Source organism: Penicillium angulare, assembly GCF_028827245.1.
Source record: "Penicillium angulare strain IBT 27051 chromosome Unknown utg000004l_segment0_segment0, whole genome shotgun sequence".
Lineage (NCBI taxonomy): Eukaryota > Fungi > Ascomycota > Eurotiomycetes > Eurotiales > Aspergillaceae > Penicillium > Penicillium angulare.
Window position 1 is genome coordinate 7,514,243 of NW_026623163.1, and position 25,741 is coordinate 7,539,983.

Sequence of the window (25,741 nt, forward strand, 5' to 3'; positions counted from 1 at the left end):
ATAAGTAAATAAATACAAGCTAAAAAGAAAAGAAAAGACGATCACGGCCTGCTAGATCTTGCTGACGAGTCCATCCCCGCCAGGGTCGTGATGGGGCGGGCCGGAAGAAACGGAGACCAGAAAACGGGTCTGCACAGAAACCGTAGTGGCCCCTGGTCTTAGGGGTCTTGTACGTGTCGATAGTGGATAATTTGGGTCTTGTTTTTATTTTCCTATTTTCCTATTTTCTTATTTTCCCATTTTCTTGCTCGGTATTCTATTTTCCACCTTTGATTTTATTTGATTTATTTGGTTTTTTCGCTGTTTCGCTTTTTTCCACCCCATCTAACCAATCCGCCTCGGTCTTTTGATCCGCAACGGTCAGTACGAATCTCTCTTGCTGGTATTGTCAATACGATGGAGCTGGAGAGCCTCGCCGAACAGACCCTGGAAGCTTGGCTTTCTCTCTGAGTGGCATATTTAGTATGTTTAGTTCCTGAAATGGGCCATGCTTGTTTGAAAAAAAAATATTCATTAAAAAAAGACTAAATTCCGAGTTTACTTGCCACCGTCTTCTTTCCTTTCCCTTTCCTTCATCTTCAAATCTTGTCGTCTTTCCTGATTTTCTTGAACTGCATGCTTCTTCCTCTTCGTTGCTCTCGGCCTTATCTTCTCTCCCCGATCTTTCGCACCGTCATTAAAGCCCCGAGCACCAACCTCCTAGCTCACCACTAACCAACCGGGCCTTGATATCATTCCAAATTATTTGCTACTTCTGATAAGACGCCGACTGATTTCTTTGGAACACGTTGGTTTTATTGTTAGCTTTCTGTTTCTTTTATTGTGATTTTTATTTTCCCACCACTCTGGTCAATTATCCCAGTCCGGTTTGCAACTGCCGTTGAGGATTTGTGTTCCCTACATCGACGTTTGAAGGTGTTGAAAACATAGAAGAAGAAGCAGGAGAAAGAAAACAAATCCCCCCCCCCCAAGTCTTCTTTATCTTCCAAATTATAAATTACTCCTTTCGGAAGTTTTGGAGGGATACTTCGATCCAGAAACTCCCGATCTATTGACGTTGGTTTCCCCTTTGCGACAACCCCAACCATCACCAGAAGGAAGAACCTTCGCTATCTGCGGACTGTCTGCAACGCACTGCAATTTCGCTTCGTCCCAACTTTGAACTCCCATTTTCGCCTTTTTGATTAGCTTGTTTGACCGATCAAACTACTTTATCATTCAGACCCGGAGGAAAGCTTTGAGTCTTTCGGGATTCTGACCATCTCCGAAGGCCAAAGGTGCCTACTACGAGGGCCTAATGTTGTCGACGTGTTACACGACACAAAGGCCAAACATCTTTCGAGAACCACCGGTGCGTTTGCAGTGTCTTTTTTTAGGGGGTGGAACGGGTCAAGGCACAGAGAGCCCCTCTCATCTCTTCTCTCTACCCTACCACATTCTTCCCCTCTACCTTGTCCTCCGTTGAATCAGCACGAGATTCAAGATTCAAGACCCCGGCCCTCATGGGGAAAACCGAGAACCACAAATACTGACTGGTATCTCATCGTTTAGTATAGCTTTCCAGCCCCGGTGACCATGTATCGGGGCAAAGAGGAGATGTCTGGCAGCAGGGCGAACATTGTGTCCATCCTCAACAATGACAACAATCCATCATTTGCTGTCCGGTCCAACTCCAACAAAACTAGTGGGAATTCTTTTGATTCCTCAAAATCCGAGCAGCAACATCTCCCACCCGTCAGCGACCTGCAGTATTCACGTCCCTTTGCTTCTTCCGAGTCCCCCACTGCATCACCCCGAGGGCTTGGACATCTTTTCGACCCCGTGAGCGAAGTAGCGCAGCCCACTTCACCAAATTCTTCTGAGGGTTCCGCTTATGAATACCTACTAAGCCAACCTTCATCAATCGGCTACCACCCGTACGCGCGGCAGGACCTGCGACGGGACCCATATCAATATTCATCACGGGGCCCCGCTCCACCTCGAACACCACCAGAGATTCATTCCTCCACCCCATCAGAGAAACAATCATCTTCCCAGTCTAGTGGTAGTACTCGCGGCACGGGGAGAAAGAACAAGTACCCATGCCCATACGCAGCGAGTCATGGCTGCTCAGCTACCTTCACTACATCAGGCCACGCAGCTCGACATGGTAAAAAGCACACAGGCGAGAAGAGTGTGCATTGTCCCATTTGCAACAAGGCATTTACCCGCAAAGACAACATGAAACAACATATCCGTACCCATCGCACACACTCCGACGACATGCGCTCTACTACCTCTGAACCAGACTCCGAGACTCGATGGGCCTTAACCCGACCCGACTCTGGCTATGCGACTACTTCTCACCATCGTACCATCAGTCAAACTACCGATGCCTCCATGCCTCCGCCCAGTGGTGGACCGCGTCCACCATCATGACTCATGAGATTAAAAATAAAGAGTAAAAGGCAGGAACAACAGCCTTATAACTCTTATATACTTCGTCATGTCCAACATATCCGCCCTATCTTGATCTCATGACGACACCGGAAGGACAAAAGCGAACCATCAATTACCCCTCCCGCCTATACTGCAGCGCAGTGTAAATACCATTTTCATCATTTTTTATCTGTTCTTTTGTAGCGCATTTCCGACCAGGAGTTGGTTCGGTTCATCGTTATGACTAATCATCCGAAATTACAAAGTCAAGCGAACGAATTTCTATTTCATGATCTCTTTACACATTCATGATTAGTCTCTTCAAAGCCCAAGAGCTTGCCTAAAGAAAGGAAGAGACAGAGACAAAGACACAAAAACATGACTTTTGCCCGAAGTCAGGTCTAATTGAACAAACCCTTTCTTCTTCTACCATTCTCGCCACCTTCTTCCTTGTCATTATTGTCTCTTTCTTTTTTCTAGGTCGTCGCATTTTTTTTTTCTGTTTTCCATGCTGTATATCCCATGTATCATTGCATTTGTTTTCAAATTGTGTGAAGGAGAGCGAGATCAGGCTGAAAGGTTGATATATTGAACTATCTCATCTTCCGAATCCAATCTCTGTGTGTGTGGAAGTTAGGGCCCACGAATCGAGACGTCCGTCTGTATAGTATTGAACAAGGATTCACCATGAATGGAATGACCAAGTGTGCAACCCAGTTCGGCCACACGATACATAAGTTTGTGCATCGCAAAAACCCCAAGTTCAAAAACCTAGTAGCATCACATCACGTAAAACAAGTCCACCAATTCCTGCTCTTGGAAAAAGCGCGGGGCTATCCGAGGCTTGATCCGTGGAACGCTACTTGACAAGCATCATCACATAACAACACACACCTATCAACCTTCATTGTCATTGTTAACTAGATCAAACCCATTACTTAAAATATACCTACCACCCACTAAAAAAAAAAGAAAGCAAAATCTCAAAGGATCAGCGGTCAAATGGGTAAGCGCTGAACCCTGATTTTTGCTTAGGGTGGATACAAAGACATAGTTCTAGAAAGCACGGGGGGAGTACTGCTAGGGAAGGCTTAGCCACTGTCTAGGGCGGATGGATATTAAATTGGCTGCAAGATGACGTCGAGTGCCACGAGTCTGGCAATTTTAGACCTGTCATGGCCGTGACAGGTTGAGAATTCTCCACGACAGCATTCGCTGATTTGATGGTTTAATATATCCCTGCAATGGGCAGATTTCTAGCTCATGGTGATTTCCAGGTAAATGGACCGGATCGACGTCATTAAGGCGCCATGAGTTGGAAATGCGACCGAGCACTGCATTTCTGAGCCCTAGAGTTACTTATATTAAAGAATGGAGGGTGGGAAACTTTGTTTGATTCGAGTTTGAAATTGTTCTTTCTTCTACTTCGTGCTTTGTTTCTTTTCATTTCTTTTTTTTGTACACGCATGTATACCGTGACTGTGATTCCAGTATTTGATTGCATCAATTGACGATATACACCCAGACCAAGAAATCGGCATGAATACATAAAGGGGAAAAACGAAGAGAAGGAAAAGAAAACAAGATCAATTATGATCTACTAGGGTTATACAAGGAAACTCCCACTCACATCTAATCGCAGCCTCTATCTAGTCCTCTCTGTTATCTCTGTTCTGTCTCTCTGTCTCTCTGTCCTCAGCCACGCCAAGTCTCCCAGCCTCACTCAATTTGATCCCAGCTACAACTCATAACGTCACACCACCTCATTTTGCCCCGCTGATCCCAAATCGAAACCCCAAACTTCCAAAATCCAAAAAATCAATTTCATTCCTTTCCTTCCTTTGACCATCGTCCCCGAAACGGTAGCAAGTTTCACTTTTCGACTATTGTGTTTTCAATTTAATTTTCATAACATCTACCCCACCCCCACCTTGGACCCAAGGGTTTCCGCGGTGAACCATGGCATACTACGAGCGCCGCTCTTATGCCCCGCGCGACCGCCGCCAGGGTCAGGGGCACGAGGTGGAATACTACGAGGATCCTCGCTATCGCTATGAAAGAGACATGTACCCCGTTGACTCGGTCGAGGAAATCCCGCGGGATTTCCCGCCCGGCGAGCGATATGTCTATGAACGTGGTTATGATTCGAGGCGACCGAGGCGCCCTGCTTATGAGGGGATGCGCCGCTCTTCATCGGTTAGTGGTCATGATCCATACTATGATGGGTATTATCGCTCCTCGCGACCTCGACGTTCTCGTCCCGATGATCGCAGTAAGTTCTTTCTTTTACCTTTTACCTTTCATCTTGATTTTATTTTCATCAATCAGAATCTTGAAATAAGCGCTTTCTATTCCGGATTTAGCGGATTTGATTCGTTGTTCCGGTTATTTGTTGATTTCACGGCGAACTTCTTATTAATTATTACATTTAGGTGCACCTCGTCGCTCCAAATATGATTCTCCATCTCCCAGCCCATCGCCAGTCCGACACAGACGCCGCAAGTCATTAAGTGAACATGGCTCATCTCGCTACAGCAGCGACCGTGGTCGAGGCCGCGGCTCATCCCGTCACCGTCGCCGCTCTTCTTCATCCCGATCTCGATCCCGCAGCCGCGATCGCGGCGGCAAAAAACGTGAACGCAGCGAACAACGTATCGCTCAAGCTGCCCGTGCCGCGTTAACAGCCGGTGCTGTCGAAGCATTCCGCTCCCGCAAAGATCCAGGCGAATGGACCGGCGCCAAGGGCAAGCGAGTTCTCACAGCTGCCGTCACTGCCGCCGGAACAGATGGGCTTGTTGATCGTGATCCCAATAAGCATAGCAAGCGTCATGTAGTTGAATCCACGCTAGCAGGTCTGGCAGCCAACCACTTCATGAACGGTAGCCGATCTCGATCTCAGAGCAGAAACGGTCGTGGTCGTAAGTCTAGCAGTGGTGGTGGTATCAAAGACCTTGCTGCGTCGGGTGCACTCGCGGCGGCGGGTAAAGAGATCTATGATCGCATTTCGAGGTCTCGATCTCGCCCTGGTGCACGGGGACGAGATGATTCCCGTGATCGGGATAGCGATGATGATCGGCGTGGAACAAAGAAGCGCAGCAAGAGCGTCTCCGAATATCTCAGTAAGGGGATGGCTGCGCTGGGCATTGGTGCCGAAGGAGAAAAATCATCAAGAGATTCACGCGAGCGAGGTGACCGGGGTGACAGGCGACGTTCACCTCGGGATCGAGACTCACGATATGACAACCACTCCGATTCATATTCCGACTCCGACGGATACAGCGATTCCCACCGAGGCAGCAGCAGCAGAGACATGAAACCAAGCCGAGACAGCCGAGACGGCAGAGACAGAAACAGAGACAGAGAGCGAGGCTCGAGAGATGTAGGTCGATACCGTTCACTGAACGGAAGGAATCCCAATCCCCAATCCCCCTATATGAATAGAAGATCAGTCAGCAGCGTACCGCGCGATGACCCAAGATCCAAAAATGGCAACCAAAGCCATTCCAGCTCGGAGAGTGATTCTGACCTCGGCGATAGTTCTGATGAAAAGGAGAAGCACAAGAAGATGAGGCGTGAAATGCTGATAACCGGTGGCTTGGCTACGGTTGCTACGATCCATGCAGCACATAATGTGCATGGCGGCATTGAGAAGCGAAAGAAGCGACAGGAACTGTTGAAGGAAGGTGAGATTACAACGGAAGAGGCGCATAAGCGCAAGATCAAGGCCAATACTTTGGATGCGGTTAGTGTTGGGTTGGCGGCGCTGGGAATTAAGGGTGCCTATGGGGAGTGGAAGGAGGTGAATGAGAAGCGTAAGGAACATCAGCATTTCCAGAAGGAATGTGAAGAGCGAGCGAGAAAGAGGATGTTGAAGAGATCGCGCAGTCAGGGTCCTTCGCCGAGACATCGGTGGCCTGATGAGATTGAGTATGCGCCCTCTAGGAATGAGTCTTTTGCGCATGGTGCTACGAGTCGACCGGCACAGATCTCGTATTAGTGTTGTTTCTCCATGGTTGATGTTAATCTCCCTCCTATCTTACGGCCTACCTTGTGTTATTTCCTTGTCTTCGCTGTTTGGATATGAAGGGAGGAATGACATGACTTTTATGATTTGATGATGAGACAGACGGATTCATGATGAAATTGTTTTCGTCGGAGGATACTTTTTTCCCGATTGTTTTTGTTGATTTTTTTCTGATCTATTTGTTATTTATGATGTATCCCAAAATAATGCCTGTTGAAATCAATTCTACCCTGATTTCCAGTAGGCGTGTTGTGCTCTACTTATACAGAGTGTCGGGTTGTTTTACAAAGCCTCATAACTACGACTTAAAGTTCCCGTCATGTCAAGATTAGGGCAATTGATCATCCTTAGTCCGTCGGGCGTTCAACAGCTCGTATTCAATGTTTTTCATGGAACCCGTGGGTATTCCAAGGTCAAGTTTGTACTCTACTATGTAGTAGTAATCACCACACACTATTTCTTTCCCATTCTACAGAACATCTACATAAAAATCCACCAACCCCCCTCCATCTCCAAGGTACTCTAAACTCCATAAAACTGCCAGCTGTTTATCGGCAGGTTTCAAGTCCGCCGGCTACCGAAAACTGACTAAGTCAATCAACCCCACCATTAGCTTCAAAGTGGGCTGACCGATAAAAAGCGTCCGAGGTATAGGGTACTTCTACCACCATACAAATTACTATGTAACTCTAAGTACCAGAACAACAGGCACTGGACCCACCCGAGAAGTTTTCCCCTCCCTCTTGGATCTGCAGTCCCCTCCTTTTCTTCTCTTCGCTTTTTTCTCTTTGCTTCTTTCTTCCATCCCCCTATTAATTCCTGTTAGTTCCCCCCGTTTCTTACTTTCTTTTCTTCTTTTTCTCTTCAATTCTAACTGATCTTTCTTCAGTTTCTTTTCTCCTAATTTCTCTCTTCACACAAAATGGCTGCCCCCGCCCAGAAGTTCAAGGTCGCTGACATCGTACGTCTTTCTTCCCATTCCGACTGTCGTCGATTTCAATTCCGTTCAATACCTAACGACTTTTATTCTTAGTCCCTGGCCGCCTTCGGTCGCCGGGAGATCGAGCTCTCCGAGATTGAGATGCCCGGTCTCATGGCCATCCGTGAGAAGTACGGTGCTGACCAGCCTCTTGCCGGTGCCCGTATTGCCGGTTGTCTCCACATGAGTATGTTTTGACATTTTATCCGTTCCTGAATTAAAGCAGGAGAAAAAGAATGAAAGAAAGAAATGGAGTCTAACATTGCCTTATAGCCATCCAGACCGCGGTCCTCATCGAGACCCTCACTCACCTCGGTGCTGAGGTTACCTGGACTTCCTGCAACATCTTCTCCACCCAGGACCACGCCGCTGCCGCTATTGCTGCCGCCGGTGTCCCCGTCTTCGCCTGGAAGGGTGAGACCGAGGAGGAGTACGAGTGGTGTCTCGAGCAGCAGCTCCACGCCTTCAAGGATGGCAAGAAGCTTAACCTCATCCTCGATGACGGTGGTGACCTGACCTCCCTCGTTCACAAGAAGTTCCCCGAGATGCTCGATGACTGCTTCGGTGTCTCCGAGGAGACCACCACCGGTGTTCACCACCTGTACCGCATGCTGAAGGAGGGTGCCCTTAAGGTCCCTGCCATCAACGTCAACGACTGTGTCACCAAGTCCAAGTTCGACAACCTGTACGGTTGCCGTGAGTCCCTCATCGACGGTATCAAGCGTGCCACTGATGTCATGATTGCCGGTAAGATCGGTGTCGTTGCCGGTTACGGTGATGTCGGTAAGGGTTGTGCCCAGGCCCTGCACTCCATGGGTGCTCGCGTTCTCGTCACTGAGATCGACCCCATCAACGCTCTCCAGGCTGCTGTCCAGGGTTACGAGGTCGTCACCATGGACGAGGCTGCCAAGATCGGTCAGATCTTCGTTACCACCACCGGTTGCCGTGACATCCTGGTTGGCCGTCACTTCGAGGCCATGCGCAACGACGCCATCGTTTGCAACATCGGTCACTTCGACATTGAGATTGACGTTGCCTGGTTGAAGGCCAACTCTCAGTCCGTCCAGAACATCAAGCCCCAGGTTGACCGTTTCCTCCTGAACGGCAAGCACATCATTCTCCTTGCTGAGGGTCGTCTTGTCAACCTTGGCTGTGCTACTGGTCACTCCTCCTTCGTCATGTCCTGCTCTTTCTCCAACCAGGTCCTTGCCCAGATTGCTCTGTTCAGGGCTGAGGACGCCGCTTTCGGCAAGAAGTACATTGAGTTCGGTGCCAGCGGCAAGAAGGCCGTCGGTGTCTACGTTCTCCCCAAGCAGCTGGACGAGCAGGTCGCTCGCTGCCACTTGGACCACGTCAATGCCAAGCTCACCGAGCTTACCACCGTCCAGGCCGATTACCTCGGTCTCCCCCTTGCCGGTCCCTACAAGGCCGACATCTACCGCTACTAAGCGAAAAAACGCAACCACCAAACCCTTTCCGGGATTCCTCCGTCTTTACCTTTCTTTTTTCTAAACTAAGGCCAGAGGAATCAGAAACGGAAAGGAATTTTTCCCAATTGCGTCCGACATTTTCATTGAATTTTTTCTTTAATTCTTCTTGAGAAATAGACTTTCAACATGATTCGACGATGTTACGATTGGCATTCGGGGTTCTTTATCAACTTTGAACTCAAAAGTGGTTGTCCTTCAACGGCATAAAAAGTGGTTTCCACAAATCCTGGGGGGTGTGTCTTTTATCTTTTTAACTGGCGTGGATTGACCGGGATGGTCTTGCATTCAACACTGCGTACGGATGGGCTTTTATTCTTGATACCTGAAATGTGAAACTAGCTACAGGCTAGGGCACACTATTTGAAATGAAATATAATTATATTGTGTGCAAATAAATCTTTTCCTTCGACGTAGTAATACTGCTTGCCTAGGTCTGTCCTATTTGAGTTCGTATTAGGGAATGGCCATGATGCTTCACGCTCAATTCCTTCAAAAGTGATATTAGCCAGTTATTTACATGCGTTCGGGAGTCCTACCGAGAGCGGTACAAGCTTAGGGAGCGGGCAGTTGTTACCGTGTGTTATATGATCCCTGTTTCTTCCTTGTTCCTCGTTAGATAGCCTAGTTAGAATATTAGAGACTTCCCCATATTTCTTATTTCTCCGTAACAAACCGCATACGACTTCTCATCCTCCGAGTCCGACATCTTCAGTGGTATAAGGCCAAATCCACTTTATAAGCCTAATTACACTGGCACCGACACTGGCATCCACATACCACACCCGTACATTATATGCACTAACAACTCTAAAACCTTAACACCTGCCAGATACTACGCATTACATCCTCCCACTAGAGGAGAACGAATATCTAAAAGTTGTAGCCAAATTCCCAGACATGGGCTACGGCCAACAAGCTCTGAATAATTTACACGCGTGGAATCCACAGGTAGATCGCAATTGTCAGAATTTGCAGGTTGGACAGCAGTACCGTGTGGGCATTGTGTTTCTGGGTGTTATTTGTCGTCGTGACCGAGATCGTCGGTATTAGGATTTGATATATGTACCAGTGTAAGCGGCGGATTATTGTATCGGCCGCTGACTTGGTAGTTTCGTTTGAGTTCAAACTGAAATTCAAATTCAAGCACTAGTCTTCAAATTCATGCATATTTGCGTTTCAGAGATAGTAAATTTGATGTTTGCATGGTTTTAGTCTTGGGACTCGAAGACCTGTTCGATTTTCATCTGCTAGTTCTCTTATATTAAAACCGAGTTGCTTCAGATTGGTTTATTGTATTAAAATGTTATTATGAACATCTTAGTGGGATTTGCATTGCTAGGAGCCCCTTGCTTGATTTTCAGATCAGATCAGATGAGCGGTACGACACATATTCCCCGCATGGGCAGGGCTAGTTTGCATCATGATGTCATTCAATGGGGTCCGATTTGTGTTACTCTGACATGATTGATCGCCGCATACTTTCTATAAAATGCTTGTATCTCAGTATAACCCCTCCTCCAGTCATAATACGAAGTTCGTGACGAAATAAATGCTATAGCTCAAAGGAAGCATGATACCCGCCGCAAGAGTGACGATTCCCAAATGCATTGAGAAGGCAGCCCGTTGCACCAGAAATTTCCCAAGAGATAAGTACTCCTCCATAGTTGTAGGCAAATTGTGATGTCGGGTTACTCTTAGCTTTTACAAGCCTTAGCATTCTACTGAACACAGCACCATGTGCTAAAGGTATAGTCAAGAAGATGAAATAAATAATTATAGGCTGTTTAAAAGAATAAGACATATTTCTCGAACTATAAACAGAAGTTGAAGTGGTTTGAACGCCTTTGCTGGTGGATTTCGATTTATCAAGTATGAAGGCGGATCCCCACTTCACGACGTCTCAAAACATGTTGCTGGATCACCGCGCAACAATTCGAACGACAATATTATGCAGTTAGTTCATGATTTGGATTATCTAACCTTGGAAATAACGAATAATCTCGTATGGTTGATTTTACTCAAGTAATAAACTGTAGTAACATAGGACAAGTAAAGATTCTAATAAAAGCTCAAAGTCCAGTCACAAGTCTAGGTGCCGAATTAAAGCGAGCGTACTTTCATTCTTCAACATCGCGGCTTTCTGTAAAGTTAACATGGTTCTTTCTCGATCTATTGACCTTCAATTCAAACACATCCAATCGTTGATATTCTCCAACAACATCGTGATATTGCTTTCCCTCAATACAGCGACTCAATTCAAGGTCGGCATATATAATCCCCTCCTCGTTCTGTAAGAACTCTGTTGGTCGTTGCTCTCCAATCTCTTCGTCGATTCTAAAACTTGGCGATGGGGCACCACTTGAATCCAAAAACATGCTCACTCCCTTAGACGATGTCAACAATGCATTACGAATGACATCTGGTGTACTAGAGCCTGAAACAATAGTCTCCACAGCTTCAGAATCCAGTAGAGCGCTACACATCACACCAAAATACTTTGCTTCGAAACAGTGTGCTGCCGCACGGACACGATTCGCAAGAACATTATCATAGATCGGCGCAGCCTTTGCTGCATTTCCATCATCATTAGATGGCGGTGGAAGACGTGTAGGCCAGATAGGCGGCCAAGAAGAAATATGATTTTTTCTTCTCTCTGCGCAATAAGTGAGAACCGCGCTAAGGGATTCGTATTCTCGCCACAGATCAAACCATCAATACGACCATATGGCGTATCAGCCACACGGAGACCATACCCATCTCCAGGACTCCAAATTAACTTCTCGAAGAACGTCGGCATAAGCTTTCGGTGATGAACCAAGATTTCTCCCGTATGGCCGATTATCAGGTTCAAGTTATAAAGGCAAGCATGATTTGAATTAGCCTTTTCAGATATACCAATACTAATTACGGAATTGGTGTCGCAGGCAATATCGCGAAGGGCCTGGACTTCCTTGCCATCTGCGTATATGGATTGCTGGACCATTCGCCGGAATAGATCGTGGTTCTCGGTGGGTGGTCTTAGTGCGCTCCAAATTGGAAATGCTGAAATATAGGTCTCTGGGAGGACTATGAGGTTTGCTGAGTTTTTGGCTGCTGTTTGGACGAAGGAGGTTGCTTTGTCGACTGTTTTTCGTGCAGAGAGGAAATGAGGGGAAACGTGGCAAGCGGCCACACGGGTCAGGGCCATTTCTTGTAAAGAGTAAGTTTATATGTGAGATATTGTATTGGAGGCTTTTGTGAAGGAAAATTAACAATTATTTACTCTTGGTATAGTAATCAATTTCCCCTTATTGAGGGCTGAACCTCGAAGTTCAATTATCCTACGTCGGGGCCGTGATGCGTGTTAGGTGTGGAGCCAATATACTTGGTTCTGCCAATAGGATTTCATTATTCTCACTATCTTCAGCTTGGGTGGTCCGCCCAATAGAAATGACCTCTCTTTGCCTTCTGTATCCGCCCTTGGCTACGCCTTTGGCCATATCTGTTGCGTCTGTATAAGCAACAATGGATTGCTCAACTAATTTCGTGTGTAGCGCAGCTTTCGAAGTCTTATATGGCATACAAGGCATTGTTCATACCGATACATTTGGACCTGCAGACGGAGTTGATAAGTTAATATGACGTACAAGCTTGCCCCTCACCAAAGCATGCACCACATCGGGCATCGAATCGCACGGCCCCTCTTACCATACCACCATTCCAACTGCCATAATAAATGGCCCTTAACAGCGACAGCATCACTCAATCAATTGTCAATTATCAATACTAACTACTCATATTCACTATGTCATCTCAAACCAACCCCACAATCCTCCTCCTAGGAACATGCGATACCAAAATCGCCGAACTTCTCTATACAAAATCAAGCATAGAGGATCAAAAAGTCACTGTCCTCCTAATGGACATAGGCCGGGTTCAATCTTCAGATCCCAATATAATGATAACCCAAGAGACGATCCTACAACATGCCCCTTCACAGAAGGTCGACATGAGCTCTCTCCCCCGAGATGAGTACATCAATTTCCTCACTCAGCCAGCTATTGATACCGTTCAATTCCTGGTCAAATCAGGAAATATCCACGGTATTCTAGGTATAGGTGGCTCATGCGGCACGGCTCTCGCAACGGCCATCATGCAGAGTATGCCGCTTGGCTTTCCAAAGTTAATGGTCTCCACCATGGCGTCGGGAGATATATCGCCGTACATTGGTTCAACGGACATCGCAATGATGTATTCTGTCGTCGATATTGCTGGTCGAAACAGCGTGTTGGACATGGTGCTTCGTAACGCTGCGGGAGCCGTCGTGGGAATCAGCCGAGGATATCTCGAGCGGTTACAGGAAAAGAAAGAACCTATAAGATCCGCTCCCAAGGTTCGCGTTGGAATCAGTATGTTTGGGGTAACGACACCAGGCGTGACAAAGGCCAGGGAGCATCTTGAGGAGTTCTTCGGGAAACAAGGATGCGAGATATATGTCTTTCATGCGACGGGGTCTGGAGGACGAGCGATGGAGCGACTTATTGAAGAGGTTCAGTTGGATGCTGTGCTTGATATGACGACCACCGAAATTGCGGATGAGGTTGTGGGTGGAGTTCTAAGTGCTGGTGATAAAAGGCTCTGTGCCGCGACTTCGAAGGACATTCCGAGAGTCGTCAGCGTTGGAGCATGTGATATGGTGAATTTTGGGCCTTTTGAGACTGTTCCTGAAACTTGGAGGGGACGCATGCTTCATCGACATAATCCTACTGTGACTGTCATGAGGACTACAGCGGAAGAGTGTAAGAAAATTGCCAAAGTAATTGCGAAAAACCTTCGGGGGGTGGGTGACAATACAGAAGGGCAAAGATCAATCGCGAAAACAAAGGTGTTTCTTCCAGTCGGTGGGCTGAGTATGCTCGACGTTCCTGGTCAGCTATTTTGGAACCCCGATGCGGACGAAGTTCTGTTTTCAACCCTTGAGAAAGAACTGGAAGGAAGTGGGATTGAAGTTATTCGAGACGAGCGTGATGTTAACGATCCGGGATTCGCAAAGCGGTTAGCTGATGAGCTGTGTTCTTTGATTCTCACAGAGAGGAAGTACTAGAAGTTCTTTTACCTTTGTTTATAAAGGAGTTCATTTGCATTGTCTGTCGACATTCAAAAAACGAAAATGGCTCCATATAACAGCCTGCATTCCTTGTTATTCTATATCATCTCAAAATTTAAGGAAGTGGATCTCTAAACTGAACATAGTAAGATCAAAGAGGGATACTATCGTAAAAAAAAGAAAATGTAGAAGTACAATCGCCACTGCATGCGAACCGATTCGGCGACCTTGTGTTGTTGAAGTAAAAAGAATACATATAGGGTTCTAAATTACATGGTGGAGCCCAGGGAGACGGGGGTCTTTTATGAAGAAAGACACTGGGTTATTTTTGTTAAAGTCCAGCTCTGTTGATTCAGTTCTCCACCTTGAAAACAACGAAAATGGAAAGCACCTTATTGGCTTGGATCAAAACTCTTCATAGAAACGGTTATAGAAACGTTCAAAGAACTGTTTCTAGAACAGGGCCTTGGTATATATGACGTGCCTGTAGAAAGTAATATATAATTGCCAGGAAAATTGTCCCCACAGTTCCTACCACACTGTAGTTCATCTCCGATACTTCAGGGTGCATTGTGCTTGGCCAAAAGCTGAAGAAGATGACAATAAGGCTGTAAATGACAGCATAGCCATTGACCAAAATCCCCCAGATTCCAGGGATACGGAATGGGCCCCACACTAGCTTTGCTCCGGGGATATTGATTGCCATATCATCGTTTTCGTTGGATAGGGAAATATCACCTCTGCAACGACGGTATAACAGTAGAGATCCAACTAGTAAGTAGGAAAGGTAGAGAGCGGACACAGCCATAGAGACGACATCATTTAAGGCCACCGCAGAGCCAATGTTGATGAGTGCCAATAAGAACGAAATCGTCATCGTAAGGTAGATGGCATAATGAGGTAGGCTTTGGGAGGAGACCTTTTCGATGTCAGAATGGAACCTCGGAATCGAGACTAAGGAGAACTTGGAGAGATAAAAACATACTTGGCTCCATAAGCGCCATCCCGGGACCCCCTTGTCCCGAGCAAAAGACCAGAACTGACGAGACGTCGCTGCTAGCATACCCACCCCCGAGGCCACTGCAATGATCAAGATAATCGAGCACATTCCCACTGTCCCTGAAACAGAGCCAGTGCCTTGATAAAAGATTTCGATGAAAGGGTAACCCGTTTTTGTTGACAAGACTTGCTCAAGGCTTCCCATACAGAAAAGTGCGGCAATTAACATCGCGAACCCAAGGATTCCATTTATGACAACGGATAAGAGTATGGCGTGTGGAATTGCAGTAGCGGCATTACCTACTTCCTCAGCCATCTATAACATATTATCAGTATCTTTTTAATGTAACTTGAATGTTGATACATACGTGGACTGCAGCATCGCCACCAGCGAAAGAAAACACACAACCAGTCATCCCCACAAACCAGGAAAGACTATCCGTGGCAAACTCTCCACCATTCGTAAACTCGGTGAACACTTCGTTTGTGCTCTTGTGGTTTGACATATAGACCAAGGGAATCAAAATTCCAAAGAATCCAAGGATGTGAACCACCAAGATGAGACTTTCTGCGCGTGGGAGAAATTTACCTCCAATCATGTTTGCCCCGAATGCAACGAGAAGAGAGCACCACACGATCATTGTCCCGTGCCATGCCTTAGGATCATAGTTTTCCCAAGCGAGAATAACAACACCTTGGATCTCTGTTCCGCACATATAACTTGCTGAAGCGAATGCTGCTTGCCAGCCAATTGTAGTAAGCCACCCTATTCAAGTTCTGGATATTAGTATGTGGCAAATTATAAATGATCACATTGCATGAGTTCATGTTACCGGTGATATAGCTAAGAAATCTCATCCAATTGAGTGGAGCAAGCATAGCACACCAGTGGTATTGACCACCTGATGTAGGTGCCCTGGGACGATGGTAAGTTTTACATTCTCGAGAACAGCAGAGGACAACGAACATGGATGATAGCTCCGATAAGACAATGAAACAGCATGCAGTGCCTGTCCAAGCAAAGATATAGGCGTACACAGCTCCAGCTGAGCCGCCACTATATTTGTTAACTTCGTATGCTCCAAGACTCGGAGTTCACGTAGAGACAAACTTCGTTAGAGGTTCCGTGAATGTACTTAGTAAACCTTCCCATGTAGCAAGAATAGTACAGCTGAATCCAAGAAGAGAGAGGATCCCAAAATTTCTCTAGATATTCAATGATTTAGTCTTGGAAATTTCTCATCGAAACACCGCACAATGTCTGCACGACTCACCTTTAGCACAGGCTTTTTGCCAAGTCGTTGAAGTTGCAAATCATCACGGTCGCTCTTGGACATATCATCCACCTCTCGACTGCTTTGAATTGTTTGATCTTTCATCTCGTAGGACGCCATTTTCAATTGCAAATGAGTGACTTAAAGTCCAGGGACTAATGTTGAAAGCAAGGGAAAACTTGGATATTTCAAGTTTCCAGAAAAAAGAAAAAAAGAAAAAAAGGAGCGAGAACAAAATCACAGACACAGATAGATATTCCCCTCTAAATGCAGGGTCTATGCTTGAATTAGGATCAACGTGGTAAAACTCAACCCCCTGTTCGTTCAGCTTATACATCAACTGTGAGTCTGTGACAGTCAGATAGCGCGCTTCTATGGACGGACAGGCCGCCAGTGCACGGTCCACAAAGCACAATTACCGACGATCATGGAGGATTGCCCCTGCGCCCGAGCAGTATAGGCCAATCATCCGGGCACCAAGCATCGCCAGTGGGGCCAACATCACACAAGGTTGGAGGCGGGGCTTCCAAGTGGTGGGGATGTCATCGCGATACAAAGCTAGAAAATTGGGCATTCGGCCACGCACATGTGGTTTCTTTATCGCCGTTTGTTCTATTGTGAAAGAAGGTTTATCTAGCATTTTCAGGCACAGAGTCACGCCTGATAATTATATATGATTGGTTCATGTAAACTGACCTATTATCGCCAATAAGAGCGAGAAATGGAAATCACAGCTGAGACTGCGATATCGGGCTTGGAACAACTCGATGTATGTTTGGTGGATTCTTAGGTCTTGTTGTCTGTCTTAATTTTGTTTATCTTTTTCTAGCGTGATAAGAGGATTAATCCATAGAAGCTAAGGAGATACGTGTAAATTAGATTTATCCAAGACTTGGACACAGGTCCGCCCTCGGGCCTTGTGGCGGGGTGAAAAATTGCCCGTGAACTCTGATATACATAAGGAGGGTCCATCATGTCAAGCACCTGGGAGATTTTCTGGGATTTCTTGTTTCACTTACGGCGGCTGAAACTAAATTTTGCTATATTTTTCGCTATACGCGCCATGAATACACGGTTCAGCGGGGACACCAAAGACCCGGCAGTCAATGTGACTAACTGGGTCTTATTGAGTACAGTTATATTGGGTGTTTTTGCTCGGCTTGGAACAAAGTTCCGATTATTTAAAAAATTTACAACAGATGATCTTTACATAATTGCATCACTGGTATGACATTTGAAAATATCTATACCCTGAGATCGATGCTAATGAAACCTTCAAATTCTATAGGTGTTTTGCGCGATCCAAAGTGCCTGTGTCTCTATGGCTGTAAGCTTTGGATATGGATATCATCTAAAAGAAGTACCGAGTGATAGATTTAATTCTGTCATGAAAGTAAGTTAATCATACATCTTTAATCAGGAACGCCAAGTCTAACCACGCGTCTGAGCAATTCAGTACCTCTACGCAAGCACAATACTATACATCGCGAGCCTTTGCTTCTCGAAGTTATCTTTGGTTGAGTTCATTCGAAGGCTCAATCCGTCGAAAACCGACCGCTTCCTCGCTTTGGCAGTAGAGATCATAACTGGTATCTGGGCTGTTGTGAGTATTTGTGGAAGTGCATTCCAATGTTCACTGCCGAGCCCTTGGAACTTTTGGATTGGAAAATGCTTCGACATGGTATGGTTAAATCTCACTGCATCTGTTTTTATTGGTGCTAATGCCTTTTCCATGTCCAGGCTGCATGGCACTATTTTGTCTGTATTTCGAATATGGTCACCGATTTTTTTATCCTCGCCCAAGGCTTTCTGTTGTTATACCGTGTCCAAGCGGCAGTTAAAAAACGACTACTTATAGCCAGTCTCTTTTTACCACGATTTCTGTATGATAGGCTCATCCATTCTTTGTACTTGACTTCGGCTAACAGCTCATCTTCTTTCTAGTGTCATTGGTGCAGTCCTTGCTGAACTCATCCTCACACATAAGACAGCCGGCACAACCGACCCTACCTATGCCTACTGCAATGTGACAATATTACAGGAAGTTGCCCAATGTCTGAGCATTATCACGGCCTGTTGGGGACAGCTCAAACCATTTCTCTCCTGGTTGAAATCCAGTGGTCTACGAATTCAAGACCTTGAATACACGTCTTATGCGTTTGGGAGGTCAAACATCCAGTCGCAGACACAGTCAAGGTCTAGATTGACCAGAAATGATACCGTTGAGCATTCGTTCCCATTCAATAAAAAGAATCAAATTCTCGTTACCCAGAACTGGGAAGTCGATAGCCAATCCAGTCAAGCGGATATCATCCAGGAGCCTCGAACATGGGCCGAGAGTACGAGTGCTAGACAGAGTCCTGTCAACTAATGATACATACTTTACTTCCTTACATGTCGATCTAATTTCTGGTTTTTTTTTTCAGTTTTCCAATAGATCCCTAATCACCCTGACCCTCTTTTCCAACCGGCAAAGAGGGAGAATCGAATTGAACATTTGAATTATTTGATCAAGTATCTTTGGGTGCTGTTTCATTGGACATTGAAATAAATTTGATTCATTTTCATTGGTTTTTCTTTGTTTAATTTCATTTCCTGAAAAGTTCTTCTCGCTACCGGAGAACCCCGAGTAGATACTATTAGATCACTGATAAATATCTACATAAGAGCATTTCGAACCCATCCAATAAGAAGTTTTCCTCCTTTCTTTCATCACCCAGCTTCTCTGGATATCATTATCCTCTTACTTCATCATGCCCCTTGAAAACTATTTTGGAGTCGAAGGGTTTCTATGGACTCTTAGAGCTTTCCTCCAACTTTATCTAGTTTATTTGCAAAATATGCTCCTTGTCGTGATTCTAGTTATTGCTATTCTCGTTCTAGTTCTCTCCGCTCTCCTAAATGGTTGCATTTACTCTTGTGCCTTCTTACAACGGTATATATGAATTATGCCCTCAGAATCCCATTCAGTCATACGTCTTGCTATTTCAACACTGGTATTAGCTACATACTGCGCCGGCTACTTGAGCTCTGGGAATTTCAATCCCCCGGTTTTCATTGGTGGTATTACCTATCTCACTTCACATTACCAGCACATGTAACACTGCGACGCAGAGCTCGAGGTCAGTGGATAGTCTTATCAGAGGAAGGAGATGGATGATTTAATTAATTTTTTTTGGAAATCAGGGTGCTCGGTTGGATTGAACTAGGTATCTATCTTTTCACTGCAGTATATACTCAGTCTGTTCGGCCGCTAATAAACCAAGTCGGCTATAGAGAGTAGTCATAACTCACAGTAGATCTCCTCTACTCATCAAAACACTACATAGATGCAGCAACTGTCTATCTGAATCAATCTGTGTCCGAAAGGAGAATGATCCAAAAACCTGGATACTACTACATATATCTTTGACAAGGTTATGAAATGAATCATATTCTTGTAGACAGTAGTGGTGTAAGCCATGTCACTCAATGAGAGAACCTTTACTTATATCTATATATATTTGTATTTGCCCTTTCAGACCAAGTTACAGAGGAAATTCCGAAATACTTGCTTTTTACCCGTAGTATAGTCTATAGCCTATTGTAAACCGAATTCGTGACTAATACTTCAATAGGAGCCAACATGGTGAAATAGTATAGGTATGTCGGAATTCCCTGCGGAAGAAGAAATACTGGCGCATGCACATTCTACTATCACACAAATCATGTAAATATTCATCCTTTCGGGCACGTTTTTATCTGCTAGAGACATGCGTATACAAATGCATGGAAGAGAGGAGGAAGCCCATAGCAGAGAATGAGGTCTTTTATATAGTAAGAGACCCGGTCATGCGGCATCACATGACCCATCAGGACACCTATATAGGCGTCTCTGATATTATCCTGAATATGCTATCTCGCCTCCTTAACAGTTTCCGAGCTCCATGATGCATTAAGGTTGGTGGGGCCGGGCTTAGTACAACCCCCGCATTTCCGCCTGGGTATGAGGTCACGAGTCACGCGAAGCCAACCAAACACTACTTGTACCCTGCCACCTGGAAACTCTCCCCCTTTCATCTCCCCCTCATCTACTAAATATCATCAAACCTGAAAAGAAAGCCAGTAAGTCATTCCGAATCAAATGAAGATCTAAACTCACCATTCAGTGACTCGTTCCCACAAACTCAATGACAGAGAGCACCAAGCTGCCGATGGCATGATCGCCCCCCGTGATAACTTGCCACGCTTCTTTGGAAAGTCCGGTCCCACTGACGCAGACCCTCGCAAGACCAAAAAGGATGGCGGTGGTAAGGGCAATTGGTAAGTTATACTCGTTGTGTATATCATGGGATGCTGTGGGATATAGATTGACAGATCTATGCTACCTATATAGGGGTCGTGATGGCGATGAATCCCAAGACTACGGTTATACTTTCAACAATGCCCGACGTCGCTCGAACAGCAGCACTCAAGGTTTGACTGATTTTAGAACCAAGTTTGAGACTGTCGACCCTGAGCCTGTCTTTGAGGAAGGGGTGCATGGTGCTTCTGAGGACGCGATGGATGAAGCTGCCATGACCAAAGTTGAGTCTACTAGCAGCAGCAGCCACGACAGCGAGACTGATCAGGGAGGTGTCAAGCTTTAAGTGAACTCAACATTATGATTTTATTGTGACTTTAGATCTATTCACGATTGTATTACGAAACTGTGTGATGAAATAGGGATGGATATGTGCCTGTCAAGATTGAGTTTGGATGATTGTACATCCTTTATTTAGGTAGCCAATACATCCCAGAACAAAGGAATGATACTTTCAAATTACAGAATGGTTCCAATAAGAAAGACAATTATTGAATTCAGTTGGTTCTTACATAATACATGGGTTTCATATCATAATACTCCAAGGGATAACCGCCCAACTCCTTTCAGTACTTCCCTGGTCCTTGACCTCTTGACATATGGCACTAAAGTTGACTCATACCCATGTCAATCGTACCTTTGAGTCCAATGACATATCAATAGAGCCTTGATTATCGGGTTGAGCAGTGTTCTTGGCAGATGTCTGAGACTCAATGGTCGACAACAGATTTTGGAACCAGAAGTCAAGCTTCCCTGCCTCGATGTAATCACGCAGCAAATCATCCTCGCGTTTCAAATCAACGGCGACTCGCGCCCTTTGTTCAGGGCGGAAGCGTGAGACCAGAATGTCTGACTCTGACTCTGCCATCAAACTCTCTGTGGGGGATAGGGGTTTGTAGATAGATGGGGAAACTGTTTCAGCATGCTCTAAAGGGGGCGTCAGAGAGGTAACGAACAAATAAAAAAGGGTGTGGGTTACTTACCTGTTAGACAGGTTGTCAGGGTGGTATAGAGAGCAGTTGAATCAGCAGCACTATCGACATCCCCATTTGATTTTTCAGCTGCTTTCCCGCGCGCTTTCCAATCGTCCTTAATCATGCACCGTCGCCAAATCAGTTTTCGTAAGGCTGAAAGGTATGACTGATCTTGCTGGGCATATTGACTATGGTCTAAAACCCGGAGGGCGTGATAGAACTCCCGTTCGCGGAGCTCATTGTCAATCTCATCAGAGACCGGCACCGAGCCCATCAGTGTCAGTAAATCAATTAATCCATCGACACCAACAATTTTTCCACCAATCAGGGCGGAGAAAGTTTCGCCCAGTATCTCATGCAACGAAGGGCGATCTCCGCGAAGCTGGCTTCCAAAGTAATCCAGTACCAGCTCAGTTTCAGCCTTTTGATCAATCGCACCTTCCAACACTGGCTGAACATACACCTGGAGAAGCTCCTGTACTGCATCGACCTCGCTGTAGCTATCTAAACGTTTGACGTTATCTTGCAACGCACTCCCGTTTCCCAGAGCTGGCTGGTTCTCGCTTGAAGCCAGTAGACCCAGCTTTGCTAGTGAGACCTGGACACGATGGCACCAAAGCTGTTTCTCACTATCAATGGCCAGATTCTCCAGGCAGACTGCTGCAGTCTCGTAGTCATCCTCGCCATTGACATCATTGATCCAACTGAGCTTAGAGTATGCTGGGTTGGTTCGTAGGAAGCGAGTAACAGAGGATTGGTATTTTCGCATAGAGAGTAAGGCCCCTGGATGTCCCATCGAGATTTGTCGTGAAAAGTAGGCATCCGCCCATGAATCACCAAATTTTTCGAAATATTGAGAGATTCGGTGTGCAACATCGGCTTCAGTTTCCACTGTAGCTGAGTCTCCTGAAGTATTCTGAGATGATCCATTCTTCACCTGGTCTTGTAGTTCAATTATGAGTTCGACCAAAGCACCCATATCCCGGAATCGCTCCGCGAGACTCAATGCGTCTTGTAGATGGCCGATTCCTGCCAATTTGAATAGTTGCCATTTGCGTTCCTTCATGTGCGACTGCTCAATAGAAACACCTTCGTCTACCAGTTTGGGGTCATTCTGAGAAGCAAGCCAGCGAGTTCGCTCTTGATGCATTTGACCAAGAACTCGAAGGTGACGGGCACTGTTAATGGCGATTTTTTTTAGAGTTTGGCCATCAGGCGCATCCGCGCTCGACGACTGTTGAATCCAAGCCCGACAACTATCTAGTTCCCAGTCAAGGAGGTGGCCTGTCTCAGCATAACCCACTGCTCTAGACGTCCAGAACTCAGGAAGATCCTCATATCCGTCGGCGACAACACCGTCTTCCAGGAAATCATCTCCAAGACCGTAGGACGCGGCATGCCTGTCGCGAAATTGGTAGGCCGTCTCCATGATCGCAAGCAGAAGTTCGCTTGCCTGGAGTATCTGTTCGGATAGCTTCCGCGCCTGCTTAGAAGAGTTTCCACGACGAGGCTTAATTGCGTTCTTGATCCAAGGAATAATATGTTCCATCTGATAGGAGTCGCGGAGGAACCAAGTGCGTTGATGATCTGCTGGGTCTTGCTGATTGGTTGAGCGAGTCTTGAACTTGTCGTTCATAGACTCAATGACGTGACTGATGAAGTGGCCATCCTCTCCCGATTGAAACTTCTGGTCCAATGTACACATGGCTCTCTGAGCAGCAAGCTTCTCTGCTCCCCATAATAACTCCCACTTCGCAGGACGACTCAAGGGATAGCCCTTTTTTCCCAATAAGAGGGCAAGGTCGTCCAGTGCTTTCGCTCTCAATCTCAAGTTTTCTTCAATTGATATTGATGTGTTGGGAATAAATCTTGATTCTGAACGGAGAAGATCACTGCAGATTTCAAGGGAGGCTTGTTCGATTTCAGCAGCAGCAAAGTCCAAGCCACCTTCACCAATCAAGTCTAACGGATTCTTTGCCATGGTTCCGAAAAAGATTGCCTGTTCGAGCTTGTGCTTTGCACTCAGCTGACCCTCATCCACCTCAATTTCCGCTGGGTAGTGAGGTGCCACATTCACGCGAACGACGCCAAAATTTCGAATCATAAGCACGCAAGAATCGCAGTCCTCCCCATCAGACACATCTTCTACGCCGTATCCAAGGACTTCGTATTCTTTGCCAGTGCGAAGATGGATGGAGTCCTGGAATGACAACGGCAGTTCATTTGAACTTGAGAGGAGCTGTGAAGTTGGAGTTTCCTCCACTGTACTTGTGAGTGATAAGATGACGAGGGATTGTTTGATGAGGATGAATGCAGTTTTTTCGGACTTTGGCACAAGGATTCTCGGTTTCGAATCTTCCTGGATCGCTGGAATATTACTGAGATCCACGGGGCGTGTGGACAGTACCTGCGAGCCCTTGCCACTCAAGCTTAATTCAATGACAAAGATCTTTCTAGATTCCAGCCAGGGTGTTGAGCTTGCAACCAGGTATAAACGCCATGATTCATCTGTATCATGGGATTCCGAATCGTCAGAAGAGGGTTGGCTGACATATGCGAAATCCATAATTTTCAAGTCTGGCTCCCCAGTTGGTTTTCCAGGCTCTTGGGCAGCAATGGGAAGCGCGGCGATGATGTCCTCCTTCACATCGAACTTTTTCTTCAATGCATTCCCGTGGTTCCAGTGAGTATCCCAAATCTCCACCAGTCCCGTCGAAGTTGCGATAATCACGTCACGTTGACCCCGTTGGCGCGACTCGCCAGCGCGCACAGCACTAACCTCCTTTCTCCAATAACCTCCTCCCAGCACACTCTTAATACCTCCAAGAAATCCGCCTGCTCCAGAGCTCGAGCCGCTCCTCAAGAAATTCACAAGAACAGAGGGCTTTCCTTGAGAATCTCTGAGGGTGATATGTGCTGTACGTCCGGACGAAAATATTGCCACAGTTCCTGAAGGTTCGCAATTCATAATCTCGGTAGCATACTCACCGGACAAGAGACCCGGTGTGAAGCCCTGAATTCCATTCTGCTTTTGTCGAGATAATCCGAGTGTCGCAGCACTAGACACTGTTTCCCAGTAGATAATCTTTCCTGTCGACGGAATGATCACCAAGAGACCGGGGTATTCACCTGTAGCAGTGGAGAGTAGGATACCAAGTGGCACAGGCCCATGAGGATCTCGACAAGATTCGGGAATTGAGACTGTGAATGTTTGCGAGGGTGGTGGTGCGGAGTTTGGAGCATTGTAAGGCCATACAATTGCATGAGAGTGTGTTAAGGCGAGAGCATAATCTTGGCTAGCTGAAAAGAAACTCTTAAGCGGCTCTGCGTTATGTCGCAATAGGTTAGTTTGATACACCAATTCAATAGTACGACAAATATAAGTCTTACCTGTTGCTAACCCCCGTATTTGGTCAGGCAGTGCCGGAAGTTGATCTGCTGTGTAGTAATCTGTGCTCGACTAGTTTGATCGACAGGAGAATGGTTAGCAGGTAACCCTGATGAATGTTTCGGCGATTCAAAAACAATATCTCGCCAAGAGCATAAATGGGAGAAATAAAGCTTGCTTACCAGAACAATTGCTCCATCAAGATCGCCGCTGGGCTCTTCGGTTGGCTTTACGGCTCGAATCGGGAGGTGTGCATCTTCGCCCGCCTGCTCATTAGGAGTGAGCGATGTAGCCAAATCCACTGTTTCTTGTCCATTCTCATAGTCCAGACTGACAGAGGGCGGTCCTTCTGCCTGTCGCAACACAGAGCGTTGTCTCTTTGCTTTGGGTGGCTTTACCGATTCATCGGAGCTCGTACGCGGGCGTCTGCGAGGGTTTCGTGGGTTTGCCTTAGGTACAAACATCGTGAGATATTTCAGCGCACAATTTACACATTCAATGAAGTGGCCAAAAGCCAGATGAAAGAACGTTGAATGCGCCGAAGTGATGCGTGGAAAACCGAAGGAGCAATAACAAAAGCTAGATGTAGGAAGGCGGTGAGAGAGACCGCGCGCGCAAGTATCTTGTAGCAACTGTGAGGCAAGTTTAACGTTCGACTTCGTCAAGCAATCTCACTTAATTGGATATTTTATATTGTAAAACATTAATTAATTTCACATTAAGCAGTCAATACTTGGTTTTTTTGTCTTTTTCATATTCTTAAATTA

At 46.1% G+C, this 25,741-nt stretch overlaps 9 protein-coding genes across 9 annotated transcripts; 6 read left to right on the forward strand and 3 right to left on the reverse strand.

Moving 5' to 3' along the window:
* Positions 1-1,575: 1,575 nt before the first annotated feature.
* On the forward strand, positions 1,576-2,418 carry N7478_006710 (C2H2-type zinc finger protein; the record flags this gene model as incomplete). Its single annotated transcript, XM_056922924.1, has 1 exon — positions 1,576-2,418. One exon carries the CDS (start codon positions 1,576-1,578, stop codon positions 2,416-2,418), a length of 843 nt encoding a protein of 280 aa, XP_056780961.1.
* Positions 2,419-4,377: 1,959 nt separating this feature from the next.
* On the forward strand, positions 4,378-6,415 carry N7478_006711 (uncharacterized protein; the record flags this gene model as incomplete). The annotated part of the gene is made up of 2 exons (XM_056922925.1): positions 4,378-4,690; positions 4,851-6,415. 2 exons carry the CDS (start codon positions 4,378-4,380, stop codon positions 6,413-6,415), a joined length of 1,878 nt encoding a protein of 625 aa, XP_056780962.1.
* Positions 6,416-7,364: 949 nt separating this feature from the next.
* On the forward strand, positions 7,365-8,869 carry N7478_006712 (adenosylhomocysteinase; the record flags this gene model as incomplete). Its single annotated transcript, XM_056922926.1, has 3 exons — positions 7,365-7,403; positions 7,476-7,608; positions 7,695-8,869. 3 exons carry the CDS (start codon positions 7,365-7,367, stop codon positions 8,867-8,869), a joined length of 1,347 nt encoding a protein of 448 aa, XP_056780963.1.
* Positions 8,870-11,028: 2,159 nt separating this feature from the next.
* N7478_006713 (carbon-nitrogen hydrolase family protein) lies at positions 11,029-12,098 on the reverse strand (the record flags this gene model as incomplete). Its single annotated transcript, XM_056922927.1, has 2 exons — positions 11,029-11,345; positions 11,408-12,098. 2 exons carry the CDS (start codon positions 12,096-12,098, stop codon positions 11,029-11,031), a joined length of 1,008 nt encoding a protein of 335 aa, XP_056780964.1.
* Positions 12,099-12,695: 597 nt separating this feature from the next.
* Positions 12,696-13,994, forward strand: N7478_006714 (Tm-1-like ATP-binding domain-containing protein; the record flags this gene model as incomplete). The annotated part of the gene is made up of 1 exon (XM_056922928.1): positions 12,696-13,994. The coding sequence occupies one exon, from the start codon at positions 12,696-12,698 to the stop codon at positions 13,992-13,994; it is 1,299 nt and encodes a 432-aa protein (XP_056780965.1).
* A 442-nt stretch (positions 13,995-14,436) lies between these two features.
* Positions 14,437-16,390, reverse strand: N7478_006715 (uncharacterized protein; the record flags this gene model as incomplete). The annotated part of the gene is made up of 6 exons (XM_056922929.1): positions 14,437-14,481; positions 14,533-14,961; positions 14,983-15,312; positions 15,365-15,762; positions 15,883-16,006; positions 16,271-16,390. The coding sequence occupies 6 exons, from the start codon at positions 16,388-16,390 to the stop codon at positions 14,437-14,439; spliced, it is 1,446 nt and encodes a 481-aa protein (XP_056780966.1).
* Positions 16,391-18,043: 1,653 nt separating this feature from the next.
* On the forward strand, positions 18,044-18,641 carry N7478_006716 (uncharacterized protein; the record flags this gene model as incomplete). Its single annotated transcript, XM_056922930.1, has 2 exons — positions 18,044-18,153; positions 18,215-18,641. 2 exons carry the CDS (start codon positions 18,044-18,046, stop codon positions 18,639-18,641), a joined length of 537 nt encoding a protein of 178 aa, XP_056780967.1.
* Positions 18,642-20,468: 1,827 nt separating this feature from the next.
* Positions 20,469-20,898, forward strand: N7478_006717 (uncharacterized protein; the record flags this gene model as incomplete). Its single annotated transcript, XM_056922931.1, has 2 exons — positions 20,469-20,572; positions 20,646-20,898. The coding sequence occupies 2 exons, from the start codon at positions 20,469-20,471 to the stop codon at positions 20,896-20,898; spliced, it is 357 nt and encodes a 118-aa protein (XP_056780968.1).
* Positions 20,899-21,228: 330 nt separating this feature from the next.
* On the reverse strand, positions 21,229-25,438 carry N7478_006718 (putative nuclear pore complex subunit Nup133; the record flags this gene model as incomplete). Its single annotated transcript, XM_056922932.1, has 3 exons — positions 21,229-21,539; positions 21,596-25,046; positions 25,157-25,438. 3 exons carry the CDS (start codon positions 25,436-25,438, stop codon positions 21,229-21,231), a joined length of 4,044 nt encoding a protein of 1,347 aa, XP_056780969.1.
* Positions 25,439-25,741: the final 303 nt, after the last annotated feature.